Source organism: Leishmania braziliensis, chromosome 9 (assembly GCF_000002845.2).
Source record: "Leishmania braziliensis MHOM/BR/75/M2904 complete genome, chromosome 9".
Lineage (NCBI taxonomy): Eukaryota > Euglenozoa > Kinetoplastea > Trypanosomatida > Trypanosomatidae > Leishmania > Leishmania braziliensis.
Window position 1 is genome coordinate 414,893 of NC_009301.2, and position 10,305 is coordinate 425,197.

General features: G+C 57.8%; 3 protein-coding genes across 3 annotated transcripts; all 3 read right to left on the bottom strand.

Annotated features, from left to right (window-relative positions):
- Positions 1–1,744: 1,744 nt before the first annotated feature.
- On the bottom strand, positions 1,745–2,497 carry LBRM_09_1110 (conserved hypothetical protein; the record flags this gene model as incomplete). The annotated part of the gene is made up of 1 exon (XM_001562675.1): positions 1,745–2,497. The coding sequence occupies one exon, from the start codon at positions 2,495–2,497 to the stop codon at positions 1,745–1,747; it is 753 nt and encodes a 250-aa protein (XP_001562725.1).
- Positions 2,498–3,725: 1,228 nt separating this feature from the next.
- On the bottom strand, positions 3,726–4,613 carry LBRM_09_1120 (putative DNA-directed RNA polymerase III subunit; the record flags this gene model as incomplete). The annotated part of the gene is made up of 1 exon (XM_001562676.2): positions 3,726–4,613. One exon carries the CDS (start codon positions 4,611–4,613, stop codon positions 3,726–3,728), a length of 888 nt encoding a protein of 295 aa, XP_001562726.1.
- A 1,559-nt stretch (positions 4,614–6,172) lies between these two features.
- Positions 6,173–7,612, bottom strand: LBRM_09_1130 (putative eukaryotic translation initiation factor 2 subunit; the record flags this gene model as incomplete). Its single annotated transcript, XM_001562677.1, has 1 exon — positions 6,173–7,612. The coding sequence occupies one exon, from the start codon at positions 7,610–7,612 to the stop codon at positions 6,173–6,175; it is 1,440 nt and encodes a 479-aa protein (XP_001562727.1).
- Between the last annotated feature and the right edge of the window lie 2,693 nt (positions 7,613–10,305).

Consider the following 10,305-nt stretch of genomic DNA (forward strand, 5'->3'; position numbering starts at 1 on the left):
TTCATCGCCCGCTGTGCGTCCCTGTGGTGTATGTGCGTTGTGTATGCCAGTGCCTCCGCCTTCACCTGGTAAGTTCGATTTGGCCTTTAGGGGGTCGTGACGAGACAGCGGGCCTGTCGAGTCGGGGAGGATGGCCAAACGCATGAAGTGAGTCAATGAGCCCAAGACAAGGAAGCAAATGGGAAGGAGACCGCCCCCCCCCCCCCGTCCCCGCACACGCCTACACTCTCCGGAGAAGAGGGTGAACAAACAACAGCGCAAGAGAAGTGCACGAAGGGAAATAAACTTCTTTGATGACGTGCGTTGGAGTGTGTGACGTGCTCACTGCATCAGGATGACGAGCGGAGATTCCTAGACGTCAAGCAAGCTGAAACACACACACACACACACACACACCCATACATACATACAGACACCAACATGAGGAAAGAGCACGAATATGAAGCGCAAGAGAGACGTTCGAAGAGAGAGAGAGAGAGAGAGGACATGGGGAAGGGGTGGCGCGGCATGGCGTAGCGGCAGTAGGGTGCAGAAACAACGAGCTTAATGGCAGATCACCATGTCAGTGCCCCTTCCCTCCTCTTCCATTCTCACATTGCTCCATCACCACCAGCCACGCGGTTACCTTCTCGACCGTGCGTGAGGCGAAGAAAGAGGCATCAGCGAAAGTAAAAGGTTCCCCTCTTCTGTCTCCAACAGTGCACGACGTCCAGGCAGAGAAACACGTGGGAGTGGGGGTGAAATGAAGGGAATGGAAGAGGACAGAGAAGGGGCTAATACATCTCCCTCGACAGCGCGTCTGCTCTCTGCCGCAGAAGACGAGTCGGGCACCGCTCGAGCCCCCCCTCCCCCCGGGACTCCCACACAGGCCCCATCCGCGTGGTGCGAAGCAGCCGTAGGTACCCGCCTTACAGCAATGCCCCACTCAGTGACCTGAGCACCTCCCCCCGCCCCGAACTTTACCCACCCCCGCTCCGCAGGTCGCCTCCCCGCCCCTCTCATTACGCCAGCCGTCACCTGGTGCATCCCTCGAGGTGGCTCAGTGCTCCCCACACCAGTGGGCGGCGAGGGCCGGGCGAGAGACACGTCCGAGCCACGCCGACACCTCGCTCATCACATGGGTGGTGCACGTGTGTTCACTGTCGCAGGCCGTACCGACGTGATGCCCTGCAGGACCTGACCTCCGACATCCGTAGCGATACATCGCCCTGCTCTCCCCCTACGCTATGGGTGGCGGTGGAGGGCTGCTTGACTCCCCCACACAGAGTGGGGGGGGGGGAGGGGTGCACAGGAGGCTGGGATACCGCGCACTGAGGTGTCCCTACGTCCTGAGGAAGGTTGGGGGAAGGGGGGGGGAGGGAGAAGACAAGTGGGAAAAACAAATGCTCTAAGGAGTGCCATGGCTTTGACGCCCATCTTGGTGTCCTCCGCGGCTGTGGCGTAGGAGGGGGACGCCCCCAGGTGTGCGTGCTGGTGTGTCTCTGCTAGTCTCAGTGCCCGTATACCTATGTTTGCGTGCTTGTCAAGAGTGTCAGAGAGGCAGAGTCAGCTGTGCTACCGCGGCGGGAGTGTCTCAGCTACGAGAACGAGCGGGCGCGCGCGCGCGCGGATGTGGATCGAAAGGGAGGAAGCCGGGGTGTGAAAAAAAGAGAGACGCGGCCCTCATGGCAGCTGCGTGCCATTTTGCCGTCCATTGTCATCCTGCCGCAGCTTCTGTCATTCCGCAATCACCGACACGCGACTTCTACTCCATAACTTCCTCCATATCATCCTCGACGCCGCCGCGCATCATCCACATTGCGAGCAAGAGCACAGCGACCGCCGCGACCACTATGCGAATGAACGTTGTCTGGTTGCCGCGCACGGCCACCCAGCTGCCGCTGCTGTTGCTCCGGCGGCGCTTCTCATTGAGCGTATTTTGCTCCATCTGCTCGACCGTCATGCTCCGCCGGCTAGACGAGCCGTTGTCCGCACCGGCGGCGCCACCGCCACGGCCAGCCGCATCGCCACTGGCCGCCGCGCCACCGCTGCCGGCCGCCCTAGCCTTACCGGCTGCCGGCGCGGTGGCCAGGTCCTTGCTATCACCGCCCAGTAGCACGCGGCAGGAGATGTACTTCTGCACTACCGATGCGGCATTACCGTCTTTCTTTTTCTGAATCAAGCTCGCCAGATTGGCCCCGTGCGCCTCGATGACATCTCGTTCCCCCAGCACGGCGCACTCCACGCGGAAGGTGTCCTTCGTGTACCGAGCGCCGACTGGGAGCCCCTCCGCAAAGGTCTTTTGGTTTAGAAATATGGTGATCTTCGCCGAGGAGTTACCCTTCACGACCCCTTTCGAGTGCTTCAGGTAGTACCGCAGCGGCGCTGTGGTGCGAACGCGGTAGATGATCGCCTCATATCCGACGTTTGTCAGCTCGAAGGTGCAGTCCTCGTTGGCGTGCAGCACCAACTCAAACTTCTCTGGGTTTATGATCACGTTGGGGGCATGCACGTCCATTTTCGCCCTTTCGTCTCGAGCGTTGATCACGGCACTAAGGGAATGGGCACACCCACACACACACACACACACGCATGCGACTTGTCTCTCTGCGGGGATGTATTGGCACTTACACGCAGACCCACAAGGCAGATTGTGTGTGAGTGTGTGTGCGTCGTTGAAATCACGGGTGGCGTGTAATGCTGAGCGCGCACAGCGGCAGGAGGGGGGAGGGAGCGGGGGAGGGGGAGAGAGGAAAAGAGCGAATGCGGAAGAGAAGAGACAAGAGAGAATTGCGAAGCGAAGGGGGAGGAAGCAAAGCGCCTTGACCAATAGATGAAACCGCGAACACGAAACTCCAGACAGGCAGAGACGGGCAGAGAAGAGATGTAGTGTGGAGCAAAGCAATTCGTAAACGCTAAGCACGGAAGGGAAGCAGGGGAAAGAGAGAAAGATCGGAGTTGGTATGGCGTTTGTGTAGACTGTAGTCGTGAGGGGGTGTTGTGTGTATGGGTGATGGTGGTGTGGTACTGTAGGAATGCTAGTTGTGCTTCTATGTTGAAGTTGAGCGGGAGTGTGTGTGTGTGTGCGTGCGTGCGCGTGGGCACGCATGAAGGCGTAAAGAGGGAGGGAGAGAGATGCACAAATACACGCCCGTATGCACACGTGTGTATGTGTGTACACCGGAAAGGAAGCTCTACACTGTCTGCAGAGCAGGAGCTACATGGAGAGGTAATGCAGAGGGTATGGCCTTGCTACCGCGTCTACTGTGCCAGTCCCTCCTTCTTTTTTCTCCACCACCCCCTCACTCGTGGGGCTGGCACTCAGCATTACTCCTCTGTAAGAGGAGAGCAATGAGGGAAGAAATAGTGCACCTCTGATGCCACTGCAGCCTACGAGATGAGTGACACGGTCAACATGCCACCGGAGGACTCTTTCTCCTCTCCTTTGTATTTTTTGGTGAACACCGTGTGCGTCTGCTCGTTTTTGCTGAGCGCCACACATTCGTGGACGTTGTGTGTGTGTGTGTGTGAAGAAACGAGGTGACCTCGGCATTCCCGCACGGGTGGCGTGGGCTGCAGAAAGAGAGACACCGCGCGCGCACCACACATTGACGGGGATGCCTGCAGGTGCATCTGCCGCCTTCTTCGTAAATAGCAACGACACCAAAGGAGGGACTCGGCCACCCCCTCCCTCCCTCCCTCCCTAACCCACGCCGTACCACATGGTCCACCCCCGATTCCCTCGCTCACGCGCCGTCGCCCTTTTCGAACCATGACATGGGGCCCAGAGCATCGCCGACGAAGCTGCCGCGCAGCTCCATGATATGAATGGTGCCGTCCCCACCGACGCCGTCGGCCTCCTCGGCTGCTGATAAAACGTCTTCCGATTGTACGGTGCACGACTCCACCTTCACAATCACCTCAGCGCCGACCATGTAGGCGTTGTACGGTGCTGCAGCAGCGGGCGTCGGAGATGAGAACATGCTGGATGCCAATGGGCCACTGCCATATCCATTGCCAGCCTTCGCACTGCCTACTGTTACCGCTGCCATGGCCTGCTCTGCGTTGAGCTCTGCACCGTGCGTACCGCCCTCTTGATCCACTGTGTCCAGCGGGAGGTACCAGAATCCTTGTGCGGCACTGAAGCATGAGCCAGGCACCAACGATTCCGCCGGTACCAGGAATGGAATGGCCACAAATAGGTCAATCGTCAAGTACACCCCAGCGGCTGCCTGATAAGCAATGCGGGCCTTGAGCCGCGTTCCGGGGGTCGGCGCGAACACGCAAACACCAAAGGTAGCAGTAAGCCACGCCGATGCTGCCGCGCCACGCACAGAGCTGGCAGAGTACTCCATTACCTCTGTGATAGCCACGCACAGACCACGAGAGGGGATGACACGGCCAACGTACCGCTCTGTGAGGCGGTGAAGCAGAATGTCGCGCAAGGTTAGCGAGTAGACCTCATCGTCCTCGTTCCTGCTGGCCGCGGCTGTCGCCGTTGCAGCCGACGAGGTACCACAAGTCGTGGCCGTCATGGCTGCACCACTACTACCAGTGCATTCGTTAGAGAAGTGACGAGGGAAGTACACGGCCTCGATGGCCACTGTGTCGTATAGGATGTATGAGGAAAACATTGTTGGTGGGCGTGGCTGCCAGTACCGTTAAGACCTGCCAGCGAGCACCACACACACACACCCCCACACACGAACAACACCAAGAAGCGAAAAGTGAGAGTTATTTACGACGATTGTTTATTCGTAAGCTGCACGCGCGCCATGTGTCGGACTGTACGCTCCTTGTGTGATCCGCGCCACTCGTCAGCTTACAGTGCTGCCCAAGAAAGCGATAGCAGAGCTGAAATGACGACGAGGAGTGCGTGTGTGTGTGTGTGTGTGTGTGTGTGTGTGTGTGTGTGTGGGAGGGGAGGGCGGCTTGGCTGGGTGTTGGAGCCTTCGACCCCCCTATCACGCGTATGTGTGCTAACCCAAAGGAGTACGAGAGGTGAGAGAGATCAAGGAGAGATTGCGGCTTAGGAGGAGAAGAGGGGGGAGGGAGGGAGGGAAAGGAAGTAGGATGATTCACGATGCTGTGCACCCGTGCGTGCGTGCGTGTGCGCGCTGTACCTGACAACAGGTCATGTCCCATGTGTATGGCGCTAGGCAAAGGAGGGGGCTGCAAGGGCCCATGTCCTGGGCTGGAGGTCCACACCCCCACACATGCACGCGCTTCCCCCCCGTCTTGTGTTCCCTCTGTGTTGCTTTGCTTTTGAAGACTGCTATTAAGGCTTTGATTAACCCGCCATTTCCTCTTACAAAAAAAATTCAACAATACACCCACCCGCCTAACGTACCCCCCCAGCCACACACCCGCAGATTCGACGAACAGCAACAACAGACTGACTCAATACACAACTCAAAGAGCTCGAGAGACAGAAGGGAGGGGAGGGGGGGGGGTCAGGGGGAGGGATTGCACACGCACGCTTGCCTGCCGCGCCGTTTTTCACTCACGTACTTTTCTTCTTTTATTCTCAGCTTCGCCCTACCTATAGGTTTACTTTGCATTATCTTCAGCACAGCCTACGGCTGCGCCAGTTGCTCTGCATCCCTTCCCCCTTCTCGTGTATGCTGAAGATAAAACAGGCGGCAACCCATGTTACTCTCAGAAGCTGCTTCAACAACTCTCGACAGACACGAATGCAACACTCACACACTCACATAGCCATGTCTAACGTGCAAGCCAACTTGATTAGTTTAAGTTGTGTGCTTCCTTTTCCGCCTCTTTGCTTCTTGCTCGCCTCCCTCCCTCAATCACAGAGGCCGCAGTATTGTTGTTACGGGGGATGCGCTGTAGACGGTGTGGGGGAGAGGGGGCGCAGACCGTCTCGAGCCTTTTGCTTACGTTCAACACGGGAGGCATGGGTCTATACGTATCTCTGTGGGTATGCATGCGTGTGACCTCGCTTCCTCTCTTCTCCCCCTTCCTTCTATGCTGCTGGGGTCGGTTGTTTTGCCTCTTTCCCCTTCTTCGCGTCTTCGGTCTTCAGGCGGGCGACTCCACTCATTCTGGTCGCCCTCTTCTTGACCGCTTCGCTCGCTCCGTTGCGACCCGAACGCCAAAACAGTACCGGTGCACTTGACCCCCCCCCTCCCCCCACATCCCCCCCGCCAAGCACGCAGCTCCAGCTCCACACGTCTTAGCTGCTCTGCTTCATCGGCACGCCACGGCGGATCGTTCCCCAGCCGATCAGTCGGAACGTCTTGTCCACCATACGCGAGATCGCTACCTGTTCACCTGTAGAGCAGCACACCGGTGTCACCAGCTCCAGCTTCGCAATTTCGGGGTCCTGGGTGATATTGAGCACCGTGGACCCAGCCGTGAGGGTGCCTACGTTGATCTGCAGGGACTCCAGAACGTTTAGCTTCTGGACGCGTTTCGCTGTTGACTTGCCATCCTTTGACTTGGCACCGACCATCTCGGAGAAGAGATAGTATTGCACCTCGATCTCGCAGTACACCTCCGGCAGCGTGCCTTCTTCGCCCAGCATATTACCCACCATCTTGTCCTGTCGCGTTAGGGTCGGATCGAGCGTCGTGCCGACGGCGATGAGTCCACCAGGGATGGCGTACTGTAGCACGTTATTCTCCGCCTTGAGAGTAACCGTGCGTGTCTTCAGCGGACTGTAGGTGAAGCGGCCGCCTTGTTCGTTGGTGCTCCGTGAGCGCACCAAGCCAGGACGGATCTCCACCACCTGCCCCACTTTGATGACACCCTGCGTGACAGTGCCACCAGCCACGCCGCCTTTAAGGCGCTCAATGTCGCCCTCACCCGGCTTGTTGATGTCAAAGGAGCGCACGACCGTCATGCGCACCGGCGCCTTTAGCTGGCGCACCGGCATCGGGATGTGGAGGAGATACTCTAGTAGATAATCCACGTTGCGCTTCAGCTGCGCCGAAATCGGCACGATCGGCACATTCAACGCGATGTTGTCCAAGTAGGCGCGGACCTGGCGGTACTGATCGTGCGCCTTTACCTCGCCCACAAGGTCAATCTTGTTCTGCAACACAACGAGGTGGCGCAGCTTCATGATTTCCACAGCCTTTAAGTGCTCCAGCGTCTGCGGCTGCGGGAAGGACTCGTTGGCGGCGATGAGCAGCAGGGCGGCGTCCATGATGGCGGCGCCGTTCAGCATGGTTGCCATCAGCACGTCGTGGCCGGGGCAGTCGACAAAGGAGAAGTGGCGCTTCAGCGTCATGGTCTTCCCGCAGTTGGGGCACGGCGTGCTGTCCGGCTGCGAGGACGGGTAGGCCTGGTAGCACGTGGGGCGCGGGCAGGTCTCGCACTGGTACACCTTGGCGTTGGCGTAGCCAAGGTGGATGGTGATGTTCATGACGGCCTCGCGGTGGAACTTCTGCGTCTTGACACCGCTGAGCGCCTTGACAACGGTGGACTTGCCGTGCGCGACGTGGCCGATGGTGCCGACGTTGATGGTGGCCTGGCGCGACATGACCTCGAAGGTGTCGACGTTGAGCTCATCGAGGTTGATCTTGCTCAAGTCCTGCTTGGCGAGTCCCTGGTCCGTGTCGATGACGTTCTCGTCATCGAGGGTGAAGTCCGCAATATCCTCCTCGGCCATGGCAATGACTCGAGAGAATGTGTGTGTGTGTGTGGGGAGGAGGGGGGTAGAGGGTGTGTGTGTGTGTCTGTGGAAGAGAAGGTGCTCCTGCTACGTACAGCGAAGAGGTCGTAGCGGCCACGCACACGCACGCACACACACACACACAAAGGAGCGAAGGATGATGGCAAGCTGAATGAACTATGCGCAGATCAGTCAGCAGAGGCACACACCCACGTGTTTTTTTTCGCGTGGTGGGATCGAGAGCGCGCGTGGCAAGAGAGGAGGAGACCATTCAGACAGGAGGAAATGACGACAGGGAGGGGTGCAAGGTGGGTGCAGCATCGCTTTCGCGGATCGGAGGCGAGGTAAGCGAGCAGTGCAACGACTGGTGATGGATGAAAGTGGCAGTGTCGTCGCCCCCCGCACACACAGACACGCTGCCTATAGAAGTAGCTGAATGCCTTCCCGCACTGTTGTGCAGCACACGAAACCAGCGCGTTATCTCGTCCGCGCCGCCCAGCGCAGCGCGGGGGAGGGGAGGGGAGGGGGAAGGGAGGTGAGAGGGAGAAAGGAAAAATCCCGTAGCGACGGTGAGGAATGTGAAAGTGGACGTGTGTGTGTGTGTGCAAGGAGCGACGTATCAAGCAAAAGAGATGCGGCAGCACGCACTGCAGAGATTGTTAGGGGAGAGGGGGAATGCGTGGAAGAGCTGCACAGAGACAGAAAGAGACACTCGCACGCGTCAAGGTGCTTCTTTACCATTGGCAGCACAGTCCTAAGCTGTGTGAAACGCCAGTGCTGATGATGGGTGCGGAGCTACTCGTGCTTCACTTGTCTTAGCAACTCTCTCTCTCGCTCTGTGGTGCGGGTGGGTGAGTGGGTGGGTGAGGAGGCAAAGGCGGCATATGTACAAGAGCAGCAGCGAGGCAACACCGAAACACGCACGATAGGAGTAAACAACAGAAAGGAGAAGAGGCTGGGATTAGCTCTGTGAAGGGCATTGAAAAGGTGCATGCCAAAGAGACAGGCGGTGAGGAGGGAAAGTGCGTTCACCAGCACCTACCCAGACGCATGGACGCATTACAAGTCAACGTGCGCACGTACGAAACGGGGATGCCCGATCACGCGGATAATGACATCAGCAAGCAGGGAATGCACGTGTGCGAGAGAGAGAGAGAGAGAGACGCAGAGGCACGACCTTGTGACCTGTCACGTAAAGCTCAGTATTCAAATGTAACACATATCCTCTCTCCCCCTCCCCCTTTCCACTTTCCCGTCCAGCTTGCCTTGTGATGCCTTTCCGTCGGCGCTGCCGTGGCCATTGTGGGGGGGGGGGTTTTGTTTTCGTGGTCAGTAAAAGAAAGTGGTGTGCGTGTAGGTATCCTTGCACGCGCCAGTGTGTATATATCGGCGGGCGTCTCTGTCTCTCTCTCTCTCTGTGAGTGTGTTGGTTCCACACGAACATATTCGCCCTCCTCTACTTACCTTGCAGGGCTTCAGTGCTCATTTCGCAAGACATTCTCGAGGCTGCTGCCCCTCTTCTCTTTCGACTTCTCCCGATTTTTTGGCCATCGACGATGGAGAGAGAGGGAGAGGGAGAGAGATCAATGCCCGACACATGCACTCTGGGAGTACCACCGCATACGCCTCAACATGCGTACATGTGTGTATATTGAGGCGTATGCGTATGCGTGTGTTCATGGGTATGTGCAGTAGAGTGAAAGCCATCAACCATTCGTGGGGGAGGGGGAATGAGGCGGCGATGTCACCGCCAATGAGGAGAGAGGAGTGCTTCAGCACTCTCTCACCCCCCAGTCTAAAGCGTTCGCTGTTCACTGCGTCCCTCATCTTCATTTCCTTTGCCCTTGTTTGGAATGGGCGATGGTGATAGCGGGTTACAATGGTGAAGGGTGCGTATCGGTGGATACGCCTCCCGCCTCTATGTCACTCGTTCCTTCTCTAGTGAGGACTATGGCAATCGGGATAAGGGAGGTGGGTGGATGGGTGGGAGAGAAGGCAGGCAGGAAGGTGCGACGGCGGCGCCATGAACGCCTTTCGCAGGTGACAGTTGAACTTGCGGCCGCAATGGGGAGGGGTGGAGAACGAGACGTGGCGGTGTTCTCCCCTGCGACGATTACTCCCCCCTTTCCCCCTCATCACCAATGGCCGCATCGTTGCCATGGATACCAGCTTCAGCACTGCAGACGTTCTCACGGCAGCTCGGCTCGTGGCGCCGATCACCAAGGCTGCCCTGCATGTAGTAATGAATGTGAACTTTGCCGAGATGATAAGCGCCGCCGACGCCGGCTACACCGCGGAGGAGCTGGACACAAACTTTTTTGCTGGGAAAGCTGCCTGCCTGAGCAGCGTGTTTGGGGACGAGATTTCGAGGCACGTGGCGAAGGAGAGCCTCTCCGCACCTGAACTGATGCGGGAGGAGAACATGGTGAGCTCTGCAAAGAGCTGGAAGAGGTTGCAAGGGGTCCTGTTCACGGTGCGCAACTTCCGTGCCGAAGGAGTTTCTTCCGACTACGCCGGTTAAGCTGACTAAGAATCTTTCTCGCCCAGTTTTTTGCATTCCCTTCTCCCTGTCACGGCCCTTTTTGTCCTCTTCGTTCCTTTATTCTTATTTCATTATTTTCCTCCTTCCCTTCCTTTTTCCTTTCCTTCTTCCTTTTCTCCCTCTTCTTATTCTTTTCCCCTTCCCCTAC